This window comes from Sinohyriopsis cumingii, chromosome 13, assembly GCF_028554795.1.
Source record: "Sinohyriopsis cumingii isolate HCF-2022 chromosome 13, ASM2855479v2, whole genome shotgun sequence".
Classification (NCBI taxonomy): Eukaryota; Metazoa; Mollusca; class Bivalvia; order Unionida; family Unionidae; genus Sinohyriopsis; species Sinohyriopsis cumingii.
The window spans coordinates 4,909,643-4,936,196 of record NC_142973.1 but is presented as its reverse complement, the minus strand read 5'-3'; the positions used below and the strand labels follow the sequence as shown (position 1 = coordinate 4,936,196).

The 26,554-nt window shown below is 36.9% G+C and overlaps 1 protein-coding gene across 4 annotated transcripts in view; it reads right to left on the bottom strand.

Annotated features, from left to right (window-relative positions):
• Nucleotides 1-26,554, bottom strand: part of LOC149784878 (peroxisomal leader peptide-processing protease-like) — a 60,241-nt gene that overhangs the window by 30,240 nt on the left and 3,447 nt on the right. For 3 of the 4 annotated variants that reach the window (XM_089978458.1, XM_089978460.1, XM_089978459.1), the window contains exons 2-3: nucleotides 6,678-7,455; nucleotides 2,945-3,156 (exon numbers count right to left, since the gene is read on the bottom strand). In XM_089978458.1, coding sequence (XP_089834584.1) covers nucleotides 2,945-3,156; nucleotides 6,678-7,447 — 982 coding nt within the window. In that variant the 5' untranslated portion in view covers nucleotides 7,448-7,455. Of the gene's footprint in view, nucleotides 1-2,944; nucleotides 3,157-6,677; nucleotides 7,456-7,554; nucleotides 8,729-26,554 lie in introns of those variants that run through there. The other variant, XM_089978457.1, reaches the window with a different exon arrangement.

Below are 26,554 nucleotides of genomic sequence, written 5' to 3'. Positions count from 1 at the left end.
GATTTCCACATAGAAAATGTCACTAGTCCTAAGCCATAGTTTTATAGCACTGTTAAGTGGTGCATGATGTCTTTGATAAAATGCTCTAGATATTCTAAATTATGCAAGATTCCGCAAAAGACCATGTTTGAGAAACAGTCAGTTAGGCTTTCAAAACACTGACTCCCACAATGACAGCCTTAATAATAACCAAAAATATTGATAACATTCCTCAAATTGGTGTGAACAATTTTTCTTATCACTTTTTATAGACTTGTCAATGAATATTAATTAGAATGAAACAGATCCATAGAGACATCATTAATTAGAATGAAAAAGATCCATAGAGACATCATTAATTAGAATGAAAGAGATCCACAGAGACATCATTAATTTGAATGAAACAGATCCACAGAGGCGTCATTAACTAGAATGAAACAGATCCATAGAGACGTCATTAACTAGAATGAAACAGATCCATACAGACGTTATTAATTAGAATGAAACAGATCCATGGAAACGTCATTTATTAGAATGAAACAGATCCATAGAGACGTTATTAATTAGAATGAAACAGATCCATAAAGACGGCATTAATTAGAATGAAACAGATCCATAGAGACATCATTAATTAGAATGAAATAGCTCCATAGAGACATCATTAATTAGAATGAAAGAGATCCAGAGACATCATTAATTAGAATGAAATAGATCCACAGAGACATCATTAATTAGAATGAAACAGATCCAGAGAGACATCATTAATTAGAATGAAATAGATCCAGAGAGACATCATTAATTAGAATGAAATAGATCCAGAGACATCATTAATTAGAATGAAACAGATCCAGAGACATCATTAATTAGAATGAAACAGATCCAGAGACATCATTAATTAGAATGAAATAGATCCATAGAGACATCATTAATTAGAATGAAATAGATCCATAGAGACGTCATTAATCAGAATGAAACAGATCCACAGAGACATCATTAATTAGAATGAAATAGATCCAGAGAGACACCATTAATTAGAATGAAATAGATCCAGAGACATCATTAATTAGAATGAAACAGATCCAGAGACATCATTAATCAGAATGAAACAGATCCAGAGAGACATCATTAATTAGAATGAAATAGATCCAGAGACATCATTAATTAGAATGAAACAGATCCAGAGAGACATCATTAATTAGAATGAAATAGATCCAGAGAGACATCATTAATTAGAATGAATAGATCCAGAGACATCATTAATTAGAATGAAACAGATCCAGAGAGACATCATTAATTAGAATGAAATAGATCCAGAGAGACATCATTAATTAGAATGAAATAGATCCAGAGACATCATTAATTAGAATGAAACAGATCCAGAGACATCATTAATTAGAATGAAACAGATCCAGAGACATCATTAATTAGAATGAAATAGATCCACAGAGACATCATTAATTAGAATGAAATAGATCCAGAGACATCATTAATCAGAACGAAACAGATCCAGAGACATCATTAATTAGAATGAAACAGATCCAGAGAGACATCATTAATTAGAATGAAATAGATCCAGAGAGACATCATTAATTAGAATGAAATAGATCCAAAGACATCATTAATTAGAATGAAACAGATCCAGAGACATCATTAATTAGAATGAAACAGATCCAGAGACATCATTAATTAGAATGAAATAGATCCACAGAGACATCATTAATTAGAATGAAATAGATCCAGAGACATCATTAATCAGAACGAAACAGATCCAGAGACATCATTAATTAGAATGAAATAGATCCACAGAGACATCATTAAATTAGAATGAAATAGATCCAGAGACATCATTAATTAGAATGAAACAGATCCAGAGACATCATTAATTAGAATGAAATAGATCCACAGAGACATCATTAAATTAGAATGAAATAGATCCAGAGACATCATTAATTAGAATGAAACAGATCCAGAGACATCATTAATTAGAATGAAATAGATCCACAGAGACATCATTAAATTAGAATGAAATAGATCCAGAGACATCATTAATTAGAATGAAATAGATTCAGAGACATCATTAATCAGAACGAAACAGATCCAGAGACATCATTAATTAGAATGAAATAGATCCACAGAGACATCATTAAATTAGAATGAAATAGATCCAGAGACATCATTAATTAGAATGAAACAGATCCATAGACATCATTAATTAGAATGAAATAGATCCAGAGAGACATCATTAATTAGAATGAAATGGATCCAGAGACATCATTAACTAGAATGAAATAGATCCAGAGACATCATTAATTAGAATGAAACAGATCCAGAGACATCACTAATTAGAATGAAATAGATCCAGAGAGACATCATTAATTAGAATGAAATAGATCCAGAGAGATTTCATTAATTAGAATGAAATAGATCCAGAGAGACATCATTAATTAGAATGAAACAGATCCATTAAGATGTCATTAATTAGAATGAAACAGATCCATAGACATCATTAATTAGAATGAAATAGATCCAGAGAGACACCATTAATTAGAATGAAACAGATCCATTAAGACATCATTAATTAGAATGAAATAGATCCAGAGACATCATATGATAAATCTTGCTGATGCTTTATTACTCACTTCTTGAATTATTATCATCATGGACCAAAACTTTTAATAATTTATGTATTGTACATCTTGATTGTAAGTCGATACCAACTGCAAACAACACAGACATTGACCTGCCAGTAGATCAGGATCTATGTTGATTGTTCAAATGATTTTACCTGCCTGCACAATATGCAATGGCAGATCCGAGTGTGCAGTTCGCAGTCAGATTCTGAAATATATACCTACTATATATATACTGCACCTATGAAATGGCAATCATAAATACTCCAAGTATAATTACTACCGGTATGGTAAGGCTTGAAAAGCATGACAAAATAAGCTATGTGAACTAATACCATAATATGGCTGCATGTTTGTCAAAGAGCTGTGGCTGCCAGATTTACTGTAGTGCCCTTTCAGACTGTCTAGGATATCTGTAAGGGAGGCAGATTTACTGTAGTGCCCTTTCAAACTGTCTAGGATCTCTGTAATGGAGGCAACCATTGTAAGACCAATCCATTCATTGGTCCTCCAGCAAAGGGAGGCAATTATCATACCAACAAGGTATCTGGAATAGAAGAAAAAAAAACATGGAATGCTTTGTCTCATCTGCTTTACTGGTGGATGATCAAAAGCCCTAGTCCTTAAAATTCATGGCTGTATAATCTACACTGTCAGAAACGAAGTTAACTGCAAAGATTTGGGGCCCTGAGTGGCTGAGTGGTCTAAAGTGCTCTCCGTTACGGATTACTGCCATCTCACCTCTGTCTGTGTGGGTTCGAGTCTAGGATCCAGCCACTGTGGTTATGTGAGAAAGTTTGCAAGTAGCTTTTCGTGGGTCGGTGGTTCTTCCCGGGGTTTTCCAGGGTTCTTCCTCCACCATTAGTACTGGCCGCCATGCATATCCTATCATGTGCTGAAAAATGGCGTTAAACCCCACAACAACAACAACTGCAAAGATTTAACATAAGTATTTACCATGAAGGGCAAGTAAAGAACTGCCAAAAGTAACAGAAACTTGCACCTGGACATAATTTGCATCCAACTATCTGAATGGACAGGCGGACTAATCTATCTATTCATTTATACCATCTTAATGATTTTAACAAGTAAAAAAAGTGAACTTAAGAAATTACACCAACATTTGCAAATCAGTTCAACTTTGGACAAACTTAAAAGATTTCACTGACTCTTCTGAACCAATGAAAATCAATCAATCAATCCTATCTGCGCCGTCTGGTGCTTGAGGCGACAGCAAGGGAGCACCATTTTGGTCTGTCGGCTGCTGTTATGGGGGCGGTCTGCAGGGTGAGGCCTCTGGTCTTGAGTTCTCGCTCCACGGTATGGCGCCAGGTCTCTTTGGGTCTGCCATTGTTCCTTTTCCCCTGTGGAGTCCATCTCAGTGCCACCCTTGGTAGTGAGTCAGGGGGCATTCTGCAGACGTGGCAGAGCCATCTCCATCGATGGGTTGCAATGGTCTCAGCGATGGTGCTTGCGCCGCTCTGTACCAGAGTTCCTCTGAACCAATGATGGCTGCTTTTATTTGCTGCAGTTGCATTTCACCACCAACTTATCCCAATTCATACTTAATGTCCAGCCCTGAAATATACACCTGCATTAGCTTGGCGTATTCCTCAAGGTAATGTCCATTCCTGAAACATATACCTACTTTAGCCTGGAGTACTCCTCAAGGTAATGTCCAGCCCTGAAATATGCACCTAGTTAAGTTTGGAATATTCCAAACAGTAATGTTTGGCCCTAAAATATATACCTATTTTACCCTGGAGTTCTCCTCAAGGTAATGTCCAGCACTGAAATATATACCTACATTAGCTTGGAGTATTCCTCAAGATAATGTCCAGCCTGAAATATATACCTACTTTAGCTGAAATGGAATACTCCTAAAAATAAGTGTAGATATCAAGGTTAACTAGCACATGGCACAGAAACTGACTGAACTTTCCCAGTCAATGTGGACTCAAGGTACTATTCCCCAGGAGTACAAAGATGCATCTATTGTCCACTTCTGAAAAGGCAACAGAAAATTCTGTGACAACCATTGGATCATCTCCTTGCTGTCAATAGCCAGCAAAATCCTTACCAGAAGTCTGCTGAATTGCCTTGTGTATTACATCAATCAAGGACTCCTGCCTGCAAGTCAGTGTGGCTTCAAGAAATGATGAGGTACCACAGGCATGGTGTTGCAATTTTCATCAGTTTCAGAAGAAGTGTCACGAACAGAACTCCAACCTGTACCCAATATTCACTGACCTGACAAAAGCCTTTGACACAGTTAGCTGTGGGGTTCTTGGGAAGATAATGGCAACATGTATCTTGACTAGTACTACCAAAATGTGTAATGACAAGTATTACCAAAATCTATCATGACTAGTTCCACCAAACTGTATCATGACTAGTACAAACCAAAATGTATCTTGACTAGTTGTTGTTGTTGTTGTTGTAGGGTTTAACGCCAGCTTTCAGCACATGAAAAGCTAAACATGGTGGCCAGTATTAATGGTGGAGGAAGAACCTGGGAAAACCCCGGAAAAAACCACCGACCCACGAGAAGCTACTGGCAAGCTTTCTCACATACCCACGTTGGCTGAATCCAAGACTCGAACCCACGCAGACAGAGGTGAGATGGTAGTGATCCGTAACAGACAGCGCTTTAGACCACTCGGCCACTTGAGGCCCCTTATCTTGACTAGTATTACCAAAATGTATCATGACTAGTACTACCAAAATGTATCATGACTAGTACTACCAAAATGTATCATGACTAGTACTACCAAAATGTATGACTAGTACTACCAAAATGTATCATGACTAGTACTACCAAAATGTATCATGACTAGTACTACTAAAATGTATCATGACTAGTAATACCAAAATGTATCATGACTAGTACTACCAAAATGTATCATGACTAATACTACCAAAATGTATCATGACTAGTACTACCAAAATGTATCATGACTAGTACTACCAAAATGTATCATGACTAGTACTACCAAAAATGTATATTGACCATTTTGCAGCTGCTGTATTTGGTTTTGTTATTAACTGTACAATGCCTTTGAATTTATTTAATCCCAGAAACCATAAATATTTTGGACAGGAGCCTTAATACAGTTATGGGATTTTCTTTAAAATTTCATTTACTAATTTGGCAGAGTATTATGAAGTTATTTTCTGAACTTGCAGTAAATCAACAATTTAGACAAATTGTCAATTCATACCCTAATTTGAAATAAAAAACAGAAATGTTCAACATATGATTCACTCATTATTGTACCTAACTATATCTGATTAATAAATTGTTCAGAAGCTTTTTTGTTGTTGTTGTTGTTGTTGTTATAGAGTTTAACGCCATTTTTCAGCACAAGACAGGCTATACATGGCGGCCAGTATTAATGGTGCAGGAAGAACCCAGAAAGACCCAGAAACAATCACCGACCCACAAGAAGCTACTGGCAAGCTTTCTCACATACCCACTTTGGCTGCGCCCGAGACTCAAACCCATGCAGACAGAGTTGAGATGGCAGTGATCCGTAACGGTGGGCGCTTTAGACCACTTGACCACTCAGGGCCTCCAGAAGCTTTGTCACCAAGGCTTGTGGTTCTCTTGCTATCAGTAAGTATGGGAACCAATCTGGTGATCAATGTCTAGCAGATAAAAAAAAAAACAGGAAGAAAAAAGTAAAAAATCTATAATACTTCAACTAAAGGGACAAAACTGGTGAATTTGAGTTCTTTTCTCAAATTCATGGATATCATGGTACATCACCTTCAAGTGTTACTGCATCAATGAATTTTCACACTCACGATACAGTATATATTGGGATATTCTGACAGCGACTTGGTATATGAAATAGTGTGATATCGATATGAATCCTTACAACACCACTTATGCTGAGGAATATTACAACATGGCTGTATAACAGAAGTGCTAAAACACAGTTTAATAGTATTTTAAATTGGAAATAAGCAGCAACAGTAGAAGAAAATTTAGCACATATAATGAAATCCACTGTACCACATTATAAAAATGATTTTAATGTAGGGGACCAATGTACTAGTCATTACCTTTGTTTTTTGTCACAGGAAAACAATGCCCCACCTTCTGAGCCAGGTATGCCACGGGCATCTGTCAAAATGAAAACATTCCTTTCTCCTACCACGTTGCTGACTATGCCTCTACTTCGTGAATTTAAAAATATCTTTGGATTCAAAGTACCAAAGGGAGTAGCACATATTTCGACCATATCTCCTTGGACAATATTGGCTGAATCTTTGGCTAAAAAGCTGGTTTCAAGTGGTGTCCAGTTCTGAAGCTTTAGCAGAACAAAACAGGGAAGCAAAACATATAGACTTTCTTCCTTTTGTTTTGAATTTTTCTTCAAATCTTCTGAGACATTATCAATAAATTTCCAGTTATCTGATGGGAGTAGTTTATGAACAACTTTTTGAAGGGAGTGACATTTAAAAACACATATAATGGATCCAGAGAATTTATCATAATGACTAGAATTAACCTGAAGATTAGAATTCAATGCAGATGGAGACAACCTCTGTACCTGCAATTTTTTTGAACCATTTAAGTGAAATAAATTTGAAGGGAATATGATGCTGACACCAAAAATTTGCCTCAAGTCCTCTCCCTTCACAAATCCTGTGGAATGCAGATGTTTGAGAATTTTAGAATCCTCAGATAAAAAGGGCTGCAAAAGAGTTGCATGAGTGAGAACAAGTCCCTTCTGGGAGTTGATGAGGATTCCACTTCCAGTGCCATCATCATTGTCATTTTGGCCATGAATGCTGACGGCACATATGCTATCATGTGGCTGCTGCTCCATCTTGAATGCTGAAAATAGCAAAGAAAAATAAAATTAAAATAAATATAACTAGAGAGGGATGCCATTACAAATATCAACACTTTTTTGGACAGCTACCTATGCCTCACCTGATCTCCAATTAATCCCCATCCCTGGGGCTGCATTCCAATTTACTATCATTTGCTCATCCTTATCGAAAACTGCCAAATATATGATCTTCTTTCCTTGATCAGTATAGATGGTGCTCTGGATCTTAATCCTCTGCCATTTTGACCACTGGGAGGAGAGGGGTTACGTCAAGGGAGGACATGACACCTTGGCATGCTCTTCATCAAACACGTTAGAATCGATAAGGACATCTTTGTCCAGCTCTTGCTCCTGGTGGGTAGTACCCAATGTTTGTTTTGTGGGAGACATTGGGGTAATGGGGACTCAATTCACAACTACTCCCTAGATGTATATTCAGCAGAAGAATGAAAGTGACTCTCGACCATCTTGGACTAAATGGGGGAAGATCTTAACCCTCCCACCTTTTGACCCCCCTTCTTAAATGGAAGTTGTCAATCTCAGGTTTGCACATCAACTTCCCTGCCTAGTGGTATGGTTTAGTTTGGTTATGTTTTGTTTAATTCAGTTTTTTGGCATATGAGAGTCTCTACATGGCAAGCAGTATATCTGTTGGAGGAAGTATGTGCTGTCATGGTTACGTTTGTGTAACGTAAGTAGCTGAAGAACTAATCTACCGTGAGGCAATCATACAAAGGAACTTATTTCTATACAGATACACACATATACTCACGCATGCATACACATAGTAACATGTACATGTATAGGCAACAATATATTTATTTCCTTTCACCAGATGGATACTCACCCATATATGCTAAACCCACATGGTCAATATATATGCAATATGCAATGGACCCCTTTCACAATAAGCATTTCAGATGAGTTGCCATTCCTGATATCAAGCGCTAAAAATCAAAACGAAGCTATCACTGCTGGGTGAATATTCTTTATATTGATTTGGAAGTGGAGATAGGTACTGGAATGTGTGAATCATGTACATATACTTATAGCGTTGATAAACAAATATGAACATTCAGAATAATAATAATAATAATAATAATAAACCTATTCACCAATATATAATTTTTTTTAAAAAATACAGCCAAGCAAATGAAAAAATTTCTCTTAGAAATTGGTTTTATACTAAAAATTTGTTTGAGAATGTATTGTATGTTATTTGCACCAAACCAATTTAAGCAAGTTCTTTTCAAGTTTGAATAATATTTGTCAAATCATGTTAACAGGTATATACAATTCAGCCATCAAAGCATGTTTAGAGGTGCATACAATTTAGCCATCAAAGCATGTTTAGAGGTGCATACAATTTAGCCATCAAAGCATGCTTAGAGGTGTATACAATTTAGCCATCAAAGCATGTTTTGAGGTGCATACAATTTAGCCATTAAAGCATGTTTAGAGGTGCATACAATTTAGCCATCAAAGCATGTTTAGAGATGTATACAATTTAGCCATTAAAGCATGTTTAGAGGTGCATACAATTTAGCCATCAAAGCATGTTTAGCGGTGTATACAATTTAGCCATTAAAGCATGTTTAGAGGTGCATACAATTTAGCCATCAAAGCATGTTTAGCGGTGTATACAATTTAGCCATTAAAGCATGTTTAGAGGTGCATACAATTTAGCCATTAAAGCATGTTTAGAGGTGCATACAATTTAGCCATTAAAGCATGTCTAGCGGTATATACAATTTAGCCATCAAAGCATGTTTAGAGGTGTATACAATTTAGCCATTAAAGCATGTTTACAGGTGCATACAATTTAGCCATTAAAGCATGTTTAGAGGTGTATACAATTTAGCCATTAAAGCATGTTTAGAGGTGCATACAATTTAGCCATTAAAGCATGTTTAGAGGTGCATACAATTTAGCCATCAAAGCATGTTTTGAGGTGCATACAATTTAGCCATTAAAGCATGTTTAGAGGTATATACAATTTAGCCATCAAAGCATGTTTAGAGGTGCATACAATTTAGCCATTAAAGCATGTTTAGAGGTGCATACAATTTAGCCATCAAAGCATGTTTAGAGGTGTATACAATTTAGCCATTAAAGCATGTTTAGAGGTGCACACAATTTAGTCATTAAAGCATGTTTAGAGGTACATACAATTTAGCCATTAAAGCATGTTTAGAGGTATATACAATTTAGCCATCAAAGCATGTTTAGAGGTGCATACAATTTAGCCATTAAAGCATGTTTAGAAGTGCATACAATTTAGCCATTAAAGCACGTCTAGAGGTGTATACAATTTAGTCATTAAAGCATGTTTAGAGATGCATACAATTTAGCCATCAAAGCATGTTTAGCGGTGTATACAATTTAGCCATTAAAGCATGTTTAGAGGTGCATACAATTTAGCCATTAAAGCATGTTTAGAGGTGCATACAATTTAGCCATTAAAGCATGTTTAGAGGTGTATACAATTTAGCCATCAAAGCATGTTTAGAGGTGTATACAATTTAGCCATCAAAGCATGTTTAGAGGTGTATACAATTTAGCCATCAAAGCAAATTTAGAGGTGCATACAATTTAGCCATCAAAGCATGTTTAGAGGTGCATACAATTTAGCCATCTAAGCATGTTTAGAGGTGCTTACAATTTAGCCATTAAAGCATGTCTAGAGGTGTATACAATTTAGTCATTAAAGCATGTTTAGAGTTGTATACAATTTAGCCATCAAAGCATGTTTAGAGTTGTATACAATTTAGCCATCAAAGCATGTTTAGAGGTGCATACAATTTAGCCATTAAAGCATGTCTAGAGGTGCATACAATTTAGCCATCAAAGCATGTTTACAGGTGCATACAATTTAGCCATTAAAGCATGTTTAGAGGTATATACAATTTAGCCATCAAAGCATGTTTAGAGGTGCATACAATTTAGCCATCAAAGCATGTTTAGAGGTGCATACAATTTAGCCATTAAAGCATGTTTAGAGGTGTATACAATTTAGTCATCAAAGCATGTTCAGAGGTGCATCTAATTCAGCCATCAAAGCATGTTTAGAGGTGCATACAATTTAGTCATCAAAGCATGTTTAGAGGTGCATACAATTTAGCCATCAAAGCATGTTTAGAGGTAAATACAATTTAGCCATCAAAGCATGTTTAGAGGTGTATACAATTTAGCCATCAAAGCATGTTTAGAGGTGTATACAATTTAGCCATCAAAGCATGTTTAGAGGTGCATACAATTTAGCCATCAAAGCATGTTTAGAGGTGCATACAATTTAGCCATCAAAGCATGTTTAGAGGTGCATACAATTTAGCCATTAAAGCATGTCTAGAGGTGTATACAATTTAGTCATTAAAGCATGTTTAGAGTTGTATACAATTTAGCCATCAAAGCATGTTTAGAGTTGTATACAATTTAGCCATCAAAGCATGTTTAGAGGTGCATACAATTTAGCCATTAAAGCATGTCTAGAGGTGCATAAAATTTAGCCATTAAAGCATGTTTAGAGGTGTATACAATTTAGCCATTAAAGCATGTTTAGAGGTGCATACAATTTAGCCATTAAAGCATGTTTAGAGGTATATACAATTTAGCCATCAAAGCATGTTTAGAGGTGCATACAATTTAGCCATTAAAGCATGTTTAGAGGTGCATACAATTTAGCCATTAAAGCATGTTTAGAGGTATATACAATTTAGCCATCAAAGCATGTTTAGAGGTGCATACAATTTAGCCATTAAAGCATGTTTAGAGGTGCATACAATTTAGCCATTAAAGCATGTTTAGAGGTGCATACAATTTAGCCATCAAAGCATGTTTAGAGTTGTATACAATTTAGCCATCAAAGCATGTTTAGCGGTGTATACAATTTAGTCATTAAAGCATGTTTAGAGGTGCATACAGTTTAGCCATTAAAGCATGTTTAGAGGTGCATACAATTTAGCCATCAAAGCATGTTTAGAGGTGCATACAATTTAGCCATTAAAGCATGTTTAGAGGTATATACAATTTAGCCATCAAAGCATGTTTAGAGGTGCATACAATTTAGCCATTACAGCATGTTTAGAGGTGCATACAATTTAGCCATTAAAGCATGTTTAGAGGTGCATACAATTTAGCCATTAAAGCATGTTTAGAGGTGCATACAATTTAGCCATTAAAGCATGTTTAGAGGTATATACAATTTAGCCATCAAAGCATGTTTAGAGGTGCATACAATTTAGCCATCAAAGCATGTTTAGAGGTGCATACAATTTAGCCATTAAAGCATGTTTAGAGGTGCATACAATTTAGCCATTAAAGCATGTTTAGAGGTGCATACAATTTAGCCATTAAAGCATGTTTAGAGGTGTATACAATTTAGCCATCAAAGCATGTTTAGAGGTATAAACAATTTAGCCATTAAAGCATGTTTAGAGGTGCATACAATTTAGCCATTAAAGCATGTTTAGAGGTGCATACAATTTAGCCATTAAAGCATGTCTAGAGGTGTATACAATTTAGTCATTAAAGCATGTTTAGAGGTGCATACAATTTAGCCATTAAAGCATGTTTAGAGGTGCATACAATTTAGCCATCAAAGCATGTTTAGAGGTGCATACAATTTAGCCATTAAAGCATGTTTAGAGGTATATACAATTTAGCCATCAAAGCATGTTTAGAGGTGCATACAATTTAGCCATTAAAGCATGTTTAGAGGTGCATACAATTTAGCCATTAAAGCATGTCTAGAGGTGTATACAATTTAGTCATTAAAGCATGTTTAGAGGCGCATAAAATTTAGCCATTAAAGCATGTTTAGAGGTGCATACAATTTAGCCACCAAAGCATGTTTAGAGGTGCATACAATTTAGCCATTAAAGCATGTTTAGAGGTGCATACAATTTAGCCATCAAAGCATGTTTAGAGGTGCATACAATTTAGTCATCAAAGCATGTTCAGAGGTGCATATAATTCAGCCATCAAAGCATGTTTAGAGGTGCATACAATTTAGTCATCAAAGCATGTTTAGAGGTGCATACAATTTAGCCATCAAAGCATGTTTAGAGGTATATACAATTTAGCCATTAAAGCATGTTTAGAGGTGTATACAAATTTAGCCATCAAAGCATGTTTAGAGGTATATACAATTTAGCCATCAAAGCATGTTTAGAGGTGTATACAATTTAGCCATCAAAGCATGTTTAGAGGTGCATACAATTTAGCCATCAAAGCATGTTTAGAGGTGCATACAATTTAGCCATCAAAGCATGTTTAGAGGTGCATACAATTTAGCCATCAAAGCATGCTTAGAGTTGTATACAATTTAGCCATCAAAGCATGTTTAGAGTTGTATACAATTTAGCCATCAAAGCATGTTTAGAGGTGCATACAATTTAGCCATTAAAGCATGTTTAGAGGTGCATACAATTTAGCCATCAAAGCATGTTTAGAGGTGTATACAATTTAGTCATCAAAGCATGTTTAGAGGTATATACAATTTAGCCATCAAAGCATGTTTAGAGGTGTATACAATTTAGCCATCAAAGCATGTTTAGAGGTGTATACAATTTAGCCATCAAAACATGTTTAGAGGTGCATACAATTTAGCCATCAAAGCATGTTTAGAGGTGTATACAATTTAGCCATCAAAACATGTTTAGAGGTGCATACAATTTAGTCATCAAAGCATGTTTAGAGGTGCATACAATTTAGCCATCAAAGCATGTTTAGAGGTGTATACAATTTAGCCATCAAAGCATGTTTAGAGGTGTATACAATTTAGCCACCAAAGCATGTTTAGAGGTGCATACAATTTAGCCATTAAAGCATGTCTAGAGGTGTATACAATTTAGTCATTAAAGCATGTTTAGAGGCGCATAAAATTTAGCCATTAAAGCATGTTTAGAGGTGCATACAATTTAGCCATCAAAGCATGTTTAGAGGTGCATACAATTTAGCCATTAAAGCATGTTTAGAGGTGCATACAATTTAGCCATCAAAGCATGTTTAGAGGTGCATACAATTTAGTCATCAAAGCATGCTCAGAGGTGCATATAATTCAGCCATCAAAGCATGTTTAGAGGTGCATACAATTTAGTCATCAAAGCATGTTTAGAGGTGCATACAATTTAGCCATCAAAGCATGTTTAGAGGTATATACAATTTAGCCATTAAAGCATGTTTAGAGGTGTATACAAATTTAGCCATCAAAGCATGTTTAGAGGTATATACAATTTAGCCATCAAAGCATGTTTAGAGGTGTATACAATTTAGCCATCAAAGCATGTTTAGAGGTGCATACAATTTAGCCATCAAAGCATGTTTAGAGGTGCATACAATTTAGCCATCAAAGCATGTTTAGAGGTGCATACAATTTAGCCATCAAAGCATGCTTAGAGTTGTATACAATTTAGCCATCAAAGCATGTTTAGAGGTGCATACAATTTAGCCATTAAAGCATGTTTAGAGGTGCATACAATTTAGCCATCAAAGCATGTTTAGAGGTGTATACAATTTAGCCATCAAAGCATGTTTAGAGGTGTATACAATTTAGCTATCAAAGCATGTTTAGAGGTGCATACAATTTAGCCATCAAAGCATGTTTAGAGGTGTATACAATTTAGTCATCAAAGCATGTTTAGAGGTATATACAATTTAGCCATCAAAGCATGTTTAGAGGTGTATACAATTTAGCCATCAAAGCATGTTTAGAGGTGTATACAATTTAGCCATCAAAACATGTTTAGAGGTGCATACAATTTAGTCATCAAAGCATGTTTAGAGGTGCATACAATTTAGCCACCAAAGCATGTTTAGAGGTGTATACAATTTAGCCATCAAAGCATGTTTAGAGGTGTATACAATTTAGCCACCAAAGCATGTTTAGAGGTGCATACAATTTAGCCATCAAAGCATGTTTAGAGGTGCATACAATTTAGCCATTAAAGCATGTTTAGAAGTGCATACAATTTAGCCATCAAAGGATGTTTAGATGTATGTAGTTTAAATCAACTGTAACTATAATCAGTGGAAAAACAAGCACTATCCTTGCAGGTTCAGAAGGCAGCAGCCATCTTCACCCTTTCAGTATAATTTAAATTTAAAATAACAAAATTCTTAGTCCCATTAGACTAAAACCAATGTAGTCTGTAGTGAAATGTACAAGTCTCTGACTAACAGACTGTTGTTAGTTTCAAACCCTGAAAATGTTGACATAAATCTATTTTCAGAATCCTGGATCTAAGTCTGACAATTTTCTAAACAAATTCAATTTAAAGTAATATTATTCTACTGTTTGGGTATTTTAATTTACATAACATTATTCTATAGTTTGTTATTTTAGTTAAAATAAAGTTATTCTAAAGTTTGGTATTTTAATTTTAAGTAATATTATTCTAGAGTTTGGGTATTTTACTTTTCATGGATGTAATCACTTTTCACATTCGCAAGCAAGGTCTGTTCCTTGAAACTTTTCATCACCGTTTTTTGTTTTCTCTACCAAATACATGTAGTCATAAATCTAATGGAAATTCATTGCTTGTAAAAAAATTTACATCTCTTGTCCAATGAGCATCTTCGGAGAACTATAACAGATTGTTAAATGTTGGATGTCACCATCTCTCTATTCCTATTATTTTAACTGCAAGGCATGCTTTTTCCTGCAAATTAGTACATAGGGTGTACAATTCTAGCAAGCCAGTTTGCCCACTGACACTTCTGTTGTTCAGATTTAAGATTTCTTTTAATTGTTTGACAGTTAAACACCATAAATCCTCTAGGCTATAATATATATATTTCTCACATTATGAATGAGAGCCTCATTTTGGAATTGCGTGATTATATGAGATAAGCCCTGAGCATTATTTTCAGGTATTGTTAAACTGGGCCATTAGTGCCTGATGGATAGGTAATATATTTAATGATGCCCAGGTGCATCCATGAATTATCATTTGAATCACCCCATACTGTATTACAGTAATCTAAATGGGGTGGTATGCAACTGTTATGCCTTACTGGGATAGGTACATAACTCTGTTTACCTCTTGATTGGCCTAGTCTAAAAATGCTGACATACTTTAACACAATTTTTGTCACATGCACTTCTTGGTTGGTATGTCAGAATGTAGTTCAAAGAAATATTGATTGATGAGGAACAAAATAAAGTGAATTATCTCCATATAAAGTTGCGTGATCAAATTCTAAAAAACGACACCTATACCTGACAATACTCAGTACCGAATGCCTACATGATCCAATTGACTCATACCTATTCTTTTTTGTCAAAATACCTCTTTGGATACTGGTATTTTGCAAAATGGAATGGAAGCACAGAATTATCACACTAATTATTTTAATCCCCCAAATGGTTGGCGTCTGATAGAGCCTCTGATGACCAAATCCAGCTCCAGGCCTTCATGAGTGGCTTAACAAAGCCTGGCAGAACCTGTTTAAACTGACTGGAAAAGGGATGACAGGTGAGTTTCTAGCGCCTCAAAACCAGAAGCTTTGGGCAGATGGGACTTGTTAAACTTGGGTGGTCACCCATCTAGGAGAAGGTAAACTCAGACTTCAAACCTTGGCTACCTTGCGACTATCCCCTCTCATGGGAAAAGCTAAGGGAGTAAACTCCAACATATAATCCAGAGACAGAGTCCCTAAGGCGACTTGGCATTGCTTTCAGTGTCATCTCGGCAACTCATGCAACGTCACTGGTGCCATGATGTATCGGCTTGTCCTTTCCCTTTGATCAATCAGCTGCGTGGAGAGGAGAAATCAGCTGCATGGGCAACAGCTGATTCTCCATATCACCCTGCCCAGGCTTGCACCCTGGACACTCCAGCTTTGCTTCACAGCATTGACACAACACGGGAAGCAGCAGTTTACCAGTTATAAATCACCGCTCGATTGGCGTAGAGTCAGATGCCACAGGTTGCTTCTGACGGTGGGAGAGACCAACAGGTCTCACTGGACAGCTACTGCCCACCTCAAGCTGGGCAGCCCCCAGCCAATAAGGTGCCATCCTGCCACAGTTCACCTGCCTTGCTGTGTGTGTAGGGCTTAAGGTATGCAAGTACCTGACAAGCAGACTGAAACTACTGCATCAAGAAATAACAAACGAAACCAACAAGGAAACCTCCGATCCTCAAGCTAGGTACCTGGAATGTCCGGACCATGCTGACTGGGCTCTCAGATGATCTCCAGACAATATGTGATGTTTGAAAGACTTCAATCATCAATGATGAACCTGCAGGGCTCCAGGTCAACATCGTCTCACTACAGGAGACACGGCTACCAAATTCCGGGTCCCTCAGAGAAAAGAACTACAAGTTCTTCTGGCAAGGAAAGAGCACCAACGAAGCCAGAGAGTTTGGTGTTGGATTCACCATCAAATCTCCGCTGGGGATGACAGAACCTTGCCAACAAGGAAAAGGAAGACTGCAATCCCTCCACCTCCACACAACAGGGCCTGTCAACCTGATCAGTGTTTACACTCCCACACTAAGTGCCACCGCCGATACCTAAGGATGAGTTAGACTAGATCATCAACAAAATTCCCAAGGAAGAGAACTGAATATAACTGGGCGACTTCATCACTAGGGTGGGTGCCGACCATGACTCTTGGCCTTCCTGTCTTGGCAAGTTTGGCGTTGGGAAGATAATAATAATAATAATAGTAATGAGGACTTTGTATAGCGCCTAATCTTTAGAAGCTCTAAAGCACTTCACAACATTAGACAACACCTATAAGATAAAAAAACATAATGATATGATTACAAAAACAAACACCATGAAATTAGAAAACAAAAATAAAAATAAAAACATGCTGAGAATATTTAAGGTAGGAAACATTATTAGGTCTTTAAGTTTGTTCTTGCAGTCGAAATAAGTGAGTTTTGAGAGCACTCTTGAATGGGATCACTGTGTCTTTGTGTCTAAGTTCAGTGGGTAATTCATTCCACGTTGAATGAGAACGGGCAGCGACTCCTAGAGGTATGCTGATACCAAGACCTCAGCATCACCAATTCATTATTTCAGACAAATCCACAGCATAAAGTGTCTTGGAGGCAACCCCAGTCTAAATGCTGGCACCAGCTGGGCTTGATCGTTACGAGACAGTCCACCATGAATGGTGTGGTTCTGACCCGTACCTTCCACAGCGCTGACTGCACCACTGACCACTCGCTGGTGTGCTGCAAAATGAAGCTTCAGCTGAAGAAGATCCACCGCTCTAGGCACTGATATTAGCAAGATGTCATATCCAGACAAGGCTGAGGAATTCACTTATGCCCTCTCTAAGATGTTTGATTCAGAACCTCCCAATGTCAGTGCCAAAGAAAGATGGGATCACAGCCACATGGATCTTTGATAAGAAGCAGTCAAGGAACAATGACTAGTTTGAGGCTTACTCCACCACACTCATGCCAGCCATAGAAAAGTGTCACAGTGCTCACCTAGAATACAAACGATTCCCCTGTCAGAGGATGCTACAGGCATACAGGTCTACCAGAAGCAAAGTGCAGAGGTTTTCATGGCAGTGTGCCAACAAATACTGGCTTCAGCTCTGTCAGAGCATCCAGTCATCAGCAGATACCGGAAACATCAGAGGTATGTACGATGGCATAGAGAAAGCAATGGGTCCCACAAAGAAAATGACAGCATCATCAAAGTCTGCCACGGGTAATACCATCCATGACAAGGGCAAGCAGATGGAGCGTTGGGTAGAGTACTATTCTGAACTATACTCCAGAGAGAACCAAATGACCAACAAAACCCTCAAAGCCATTGAAAACCTCCCTCTCGTGCCCAAACTGGATGAGAAACCTACTGTGGCAGAACTAAGAAGGCCTTAGAGAAAATGTCCTTAGGTAAAGCCCCAGGGAAGGATGGCATTCCAGCAGAAGTCATCAAGTGTGGCTGCAGCGTGCTGCTCACCCACCTGCATGACCTCCTCCACCAGTGCTGGGATGAGGGTGCAGTGCCTCAGGACATGAGAGATGCCAGCATTGTAACCCTGTACAAGAACAAGGGCGACAGAAGTGACTGCAACTACAGGGGCATTTCTCTTCTCAGCATTGTGGGTAAAGTCTTCACACGAGTCAGCCTAAACAGACTTGCTCACAGAGTGTATCCAGAGCTGCAGTGTGGGTTCCGGGCAGAGAGGTCCACAATCGACATGATCTTCTCCATCAGGCAACTGCAGGAGAAATGCAGAAAACAACACAGACCCCTCTTCCTGGCCTTTATATACCTCACCAAGGCGTTCAATCTGGTCAGCAGAGACGGACTCTTCACAACCCTGGCGAGGACTGGATGCCCTCCAAAGCTGCTAAGTATGATTCAGTCCTTCCACGATGACATGAAAGGCACAGTGCAGCACGAAGGCTCAATGTCCAAACCATTCGACATCTGCAGGGGAATGAAACAGGGCTGCTTCCTTACCCCCATGCTCTTCGGCATCTTCTTCACTGTCCTGCTCAAGCAAACCTTTGGGATGACCAACGAAAGGGATCTACCTACAATCAGATGGCAGACTGTTCAACCTAGCATGACTGAAGGCAAAGAGCAAAGTATGAGAAGCAACCATCAGGGACATGCACTTTGCAGACATGCTGCTCTAGCCACTCACACAAAAGATGAACTACAGCGCCTGATGGACCGCTTTGCTAAAGCATGCGATGAGTTTGGGTTGACCATCAGCCTAAAGAAAACCAGCGTGTGCCTTTCACATGCAATGCCTCTTACGCATACTCTGGATCACCTGGAGTGATTGAGTAACAAACAATGAGGTACATGAATGTGCCAAATTCCCAGCATGATCACACTCCTCCACCAATGTTGTATCTGATAGCTGGGCCATGTATGTCGGATGGATGATAGACAGATGCCCAATGACCTTTTTTATTTGAAACTTGCCTCTGTCGGACAGCCACATCTCCGCTTCAAGGATGTCTCTTAAGTGCACACTTACATCGTCTCTCGAGACTAACTGATGCCAATTTCATATATTTGTGCTGGTAGATGGCTTGAAATGAGCCAAGCATGAGGGTAGAGACTCTGTGGGCTGGGTTTTTTTAAGAAGAAAGCCCCTGTGCTGTGACAGAAGGTCCCTCCTCTGAGGTAATGTCCTGTGCTGGTCTACCAGCAAGTAAAGATCAATAAACCATGATCACGGGGGCTACAGAGGGGAAACCAAAAAAGGAGCCATGGAGCTCCTGACTTAGTGCAATACTTGCAGAATCATCCTGAAGAATGGTTGGAAGTCATAAACGAAGAGACAAGTGTCCACTGCCCAGGGCTCTGGTCTGGGACTTGGGAAATGTAAAAGGGAAGCTTGCTATTTAGTCCCTATAGGGCTAAAAATACTGCACTCATTCCATTTTCTAAATGGAATAAGCATTTTTCCCAGGACCATAAACCCTGAAGAAATAGCCAATAGTTCCAAGAGAGTACCCCAACTGAATGTGCCACATCCATGAACAGACAAAAGTGGGGTTTTGGGACTTGCATGGGAAAAAGGGACAGAAACCAGTCCTGAATTTCCAATGAACACAAGTTGTGAAGGTGGTGAAAATCTCTTAGACAGCTGACTGAGGATTCAAGTGTGGCTTCCAGTTCACCAGAAGGAGAAGATGGAGGAAGTTTAAGTTCAGTCTTCCTTGGGTAGCCAGGTCTGCAATGGAGTTCAAGGCCTCAAGAAGGGACAGATACAGGCAAGTCAATAAGAAAGTCTTGGCTCTAAATGCCTCCAACAAGGCCAGCATTCTGTCTACTCTGTCCCAGAATCCAACAATCAACATAAAACATTAATCACTGGATCATCAAACCAGATGTTCACTAATTAAAAAGACTGAAGTGGAAGTCGCAATAAATTACACTGATGACTGGGAGACCATTTCTATGGAATAGTTCATAATAATACCAATTATAACAAATTATAACAAATACAAATGAATTCAAAGAAAACAATATGAATTGCCTGATCACCGATGGAAGAGGTAAAGCTACAAGTAAAGCTGTACCGATGTCACTTTTTGCCGATTATGCCAATACCACGTATAGCCGATTATTAAAATTGCTGATACCGATTATTTGACTGATTATTTCATTATTATTTGTTTAATAACAATGACTAGTTCAGAAACATAAACCTATTAGCATAAAGGTATTTTGTCGTGTGAGTTATAACAAGGTTGTTTACGCGGCAAGTGGATTTGAACTTCTATACAAACAGAAACCGGATAAAAAGTACATTGTAATTACATTGCAATTTATAGAAAACAACAAACACACAAACATAAAACTTGAAAAACTTTAAAACACTGATAAATCTTATGGTTTGCAAATTCAAGAAATAAATGAATGAAAATGTATTAAGCTAGTCTTTTAACTTACATTCAGTGATGCAGGTCGCCATTACGAGATTTCAATAAATAACTAAAAAATGTTAATAACGATAGCCCAATAATAATTTAAGACTAAAGTTAGATGTTACTGTATGCTGGCTGCAGCTAATACTGAAAGAATAGTTGAGGTAGGTTGTATTTAAGCACCAGTAACATTTCTCCCTTCTCACCATGTAACGATCCAAAAAAATCCGACAAAATCTGACCTGCGATACTAAACAGCTGCTTGCCTGGAACGCTTGAAGCTGGTGCAGACAAATACCATCTAGCTAATTTGGCCAAGTAAGGGAACTGAAACCTGTGAGCATTCCATCAGCTGTATATGTCTTCTTCTCATGGCAACAGAGGGCTGGCCTGATACAATTTAAGCATCGCGTCAATGGCGTTATCTAAGTGGGTTGTTTCATTGACAGTATGGACAGGTTCATCACAGGCCACAGCAAACAAATCCTGGAGACGCGTCATTGATGGTCCAGTGACATTTGTTTCAGTTTCAGTTTTTCTTTTTTTGGTCAGGGGTTTCTCCTGCTTGTCAGCTAACATAACTATGATGCATTCTGCTCTAAGCCAGTCTTTGGATCTGGTCACAAGTAAGTCTTCGCTGAATAGCCGATGTTTGAATCGTGGATCCAAGATGATGGCTGAGACAAGCTTCTTGTTGCTGGCAAAGTCAGCAAAGCGTGTGTTTAGTGATGTCAACATATCACGGCGCATTGTCTGAATACCTTTACTCACTTCATGCTCTCAAGATAGCAACATTCGGACCATTTTCAGCATAGGAAGAATGACGGATACTGATGTTTGGCTATCACTTACTTCCTTGGTAATGTCCGCCGAATGGGCCTAACGTGTCCACAATATTGTTAATCAAGACCAACTGATGAGCTGTTATGCTAGGCAGGTCATAGAGAGTAGCGTAAGCCCACAAGACTTGTTTTTGTTCATATAATGAAACCAACATATTGCATTTAGAATTTCAGCGTGTCTGAACATCCTGGACAAGTTTCTTATGGGCAATGCCAAATTTTTCCTGCTGCTCTTTGAGCTGCTGTTGTTCCAGGATGGAGTGCCGGAACTTGCCGACTAAGGAATGCAAAATCGCCAAAACATCTTTGACAGCTCATTGTGACAGAATGGCATCACTGACAAGGAGCTGCAGCGTGTGAACAAAACAGCTAATGCTGTTGATTTCAGCCAGACACATTGCTTTAACTATGTTTGCACCTCCATCACACAGAAGAACATGGATCTGAGTTTGAGACTGTTGTATTCCTCACATAATTTGTCCAGTTTGCTCACCAATTTTCTTCTGTGTGTGATTCATCAAGTGGCATTGCTGCTAAAATTTCCTGTTTCCGCTGAAAGTCTTTCGTCAGCCAGTGTGCCATAAGAGTCAACAAGGCTAAGTCTTTGGACGGGTCTGACCACGCATCACAGGTCAAACTAAGGTCAGACTGGACAGAAACTAAATCACGCACTTTGCTTTGTATCGCCTTATGCATATCAGGTATGAATGATGTGGAAAAGTACTTCCGTCTTGGAATTTTATAGCGCGGTTCTGTCTTGGTCATCAGACATCAAAATCCAATGTCTTCAACAATATAACATGGTTGCACATCTACTGCCATGAGCTCTGCATTAGCTTTGTGTCAAGTAATAGGTCTCAGGTCGTCAAATGCAAATGGCTGCTTCCGGTCCAGCATGGCATCAATAGTCAGAGTACGAGGAGTTGCTGCAGATATTGAGGTTAACTGTGCAGCATCCTTTTCATTTTTATCTGCCAGAAACAGGTCATGTTTGACAATGTGCATTGCAGCGCAAGTGCTCGACAAGATTTGATGTCATATAGTTTTTAGAATCCTTTCCAACTCTGGAAATGCATGCTTTGCAAAATGTACAATTTGCTTTGGACTCGTCAACTGCATTTACTTTGAATTTCAGACTAAACTTCAGTGTTTCGAATTCGAAATTATGCATAATCTTGGTAGTATATTTAATAGTATACAATCACTAGTCAATATTAATAATCCAATCTATTCGCTCTCTTAAAACATTGCTTTAAATCAAGTAAGATATACTGTACTACTAATTTGTCCACATGGCTGGATGGATCCATGCACCATGCTACGAGTCGCATGCTGAAGCAGCTTGGGTATCCAGGGGTAACGTCGCTGGTGCTGGCATGACAATATCAATGCTGCATAATATTTGTATGTCAGTGTTCAGCTGCTTCAGTGTCCTTCCGACCGCTATTTGTTGATTAGCAGCATTGCAGTACTGACTAAAGAACAGATTAACTATAGTGAGTCATAGTTTCATAGTAGTTGGAAATTTCACTAGCTATCTAATCTGTCTAGCTATATGCTAATGTGTATGCTGGAAGTTCAACAGTTGGTTGCTGTGACTGGGATGAGTACATGAATGGTATTGGCAATTTGTTGTGTGCAGACAAAAAGTGGTAGTTTACAGAAAGTGTGTTAAAAAGTATTTACTTTTAAGAATATATTGTCTTTCAATTAACCCCCAAAACAAATGTTTATTCCTTAATTTCCACTATCTAATTCTCATTTAAAATTCAAGCCATGTCAAGATGAATGTTATGACTGAATTTATATTTTGGAAATTTGTTTACATCGGCACCAATTATTTCTGCTGATACCGATTATACCGATTGTTCTAATAATCAGCCCGATTATGAGTATGGCTGATTAATCGGTACAGCTTTAGTTTCAAGAGCACTGCTAAAAACAAAACAACAAATTACACATAAACTCTCAAGACAGTTACCGTAATCCAAGTAATACTCTTTTGATACAACAGTAGTACTTGGATTTTAGACATAAGCAAATGCAGTATTTCTGCAGCAAGTTCTGAACTTAACTGATTCAACCTAAAAAAGACGATGGCTACTACACACAGACCTATGGAGAGGGAGCAGACTGGGTCTGTGTTTTGCTAGGCTAAATATTTCCTGATCTTTCTGGAATAATTGTTTATGAGAGAATTAATTTTTTTTATATGGGATTTGGGTAATACTGTCCTGGAAAAGGTAAAAGCTATGCAATAGTGACAGTAGAGTGTAATTGATGTTGCCAGTAAACATAAATTTACATAAATGTACGAGGACATAGGTATCTTAGTTTAAACAAACAAAATGATAGGCATATATAGTTAAATAAATGTATTATTTCAACTTTATCGTCTTGAACGAATAGAAAAGATTGAAAACCAACAAGTTTTGTAAAAGTAAACAAATAATTTCCCAAGAATAAAAAGGGAAAATTTAAAAAGAACTTATAGTATTGCGAATTAAATCCCAAATAGTCCAAAAAGTTCCATCACCAGTCCTAATAAACAAAGTTCTAATTAAACTCCAGTGGTATTCCAAATAAGATCCAATGCTGAATGTGTACTTGTAGTTTCGAATATGGTAATATGCTAATGGCCTGAAGTGTGATGATGTGCTGAAGCTTTTTGATAAATTACAATAATTACAATAATATAATCAGAAAATGTTTTTGTATCAATCAATATAATTCCAAATTAATATTCTGGTATAAAAATATTATTGAAGAGCACCTTGTACTTCTAGTGAATAATAATTTGAATAAATAATTCGACCCATATCAGATACTGAACACAACAACAAGAATCCTTCTGCTAAAGGTGTTAAAACAAGAATGAGTAATTTCTCAAGCAAACAAAAGACCAATACCTCACCCTGGATATTGATAGTTGGAGGAGTAAAACAGATCCACACAATTTTAATATTGGTATTTTGCGAAATTAGTGGGATAGTGGTATTTTGCAGAATGGAAAGGAACAACAGAATTTTCAAACAAATTATACTAATATTTACAAACATCTCAAACAAAATGATTTCGGAAACAGGTATTAAACAGATGAATACCTTCAAACTTCCAACCAATCCACTTACCCACCTACCATATAGCATGGAGATGTCTTAGTTCAACTGTATCCTCTATTTCTCATTATGTATATATCAAGTTAATATTATTTTTAAACACAGTTCATCTTCAAGCAGAAAATGCAAAAATCACATTATATATATATATATATATATATATATATATATATATATATATATATATATATATATATACATATATATACACACATATATATATATATATATATATATATATATATATATATATATATATATATATATATATATATATATATATATTTATATATAGATATATATAATGTTCAAAAAAAAGACATTTGCCCACTTTATTTTAAAACCAATGCAATAACATACAATTTGGGGGCCATATATATATTTAATTTTGTATTGCTTGTTGACTTTTCTCAATGAATGTATGTTACGTATAATTGTATTTTGTACCTGACCTTTGTCCAAAATGAATCAATGGTGTACCTGACCAGTGACATTTATTTTCCAAACAACACAGTACATAGATAATATTTCTCTACAAGCATAGATTAAACATTCAGATCATTATCAATGGAAATAAACATGTTTACTTCTGAGTGTAGGATACTAGTTTTTCACTTGGAAATTCCTACACTTCCTGACAACTTTAAATGTTTTAGAAAGGAGGCTAACTTTCTTTCTGGCTGTATTATTGTCTTTATTTTTTTTAATATCATATTGTTGACATGAAAATGTATTCATACTTGCCTTAACATCTGAAGCAGAATCAGTTTTATTGTTGTGTTAAGTTTTTAATTTGTATGAATTTATTTAAATTATTCACTGGAAATACAAAGTGCTCAATAATAGTCTTGGACTAAAACATTTGGAATTGTAGTGAACTCAGACAATGACATTTTGGATTATATTATTGTGATACATCTGAAGACTCTTAGAACATCACCACACTCCAGGCTATTGGCATATCAGCACATTCAATGCTGAAAGCAAATCAACACATACAATATCAGAATTTATCTGGAATACCAATGGAATTCAATTGGAATTTTATATATATGGACTTGTGATAGAACTTTTAGCATTATCTGGAATTTAATTCACAATACTTAAGTTCTTTTTTTAAATATTCAAAAAGTATTCTGGGGAAATAAATTATTAGTTGAATTTTACAAAACTTGATGTTTTTTTTGCTCTTTTCTGATACTTAGTTTAAGACCATCTAGTCATAACACTAGTTTGAAACAACCCTTAGAACATGTACATGTGAGCACATGCACAGTTGTCCTCACACAATGGTGTTAATCCAGTCAAAATAGCAATTACTGACTTAATAAATGAGTAATCTGAACTTGCAACAATACATTTAAGGAGTTTATTCAAAACGAAAAATGCAACATTTGGATCACGACGTACTGGTAACCTTTTCAAAAGTAAGAAAATTCAATTTCTTGTTCTAGTCACAGTTGATTCATTATTTATACATATTTGAAATTACAATCATGTAATCAAGGTATTTCTATCATCTAGAAATAATTAATTTACTATATAATTTATACTGTACTCGTGTAAAGTCACATGAACCATATACATGGCACAGAGACCAAGATAGATATAAACCATTAGGGACCATCCATCATATTTTCAGGATGGGGGTGGGGGTGAGCTTGGTAATTTCTTTAGAGCCAAAACATTTTTATTTACTTATCTCAAGATATTGTTTCTATTCAATAAATAAAATGGAATAGGTGGTTCTTTATCCAAAAGATCTGACCAAGT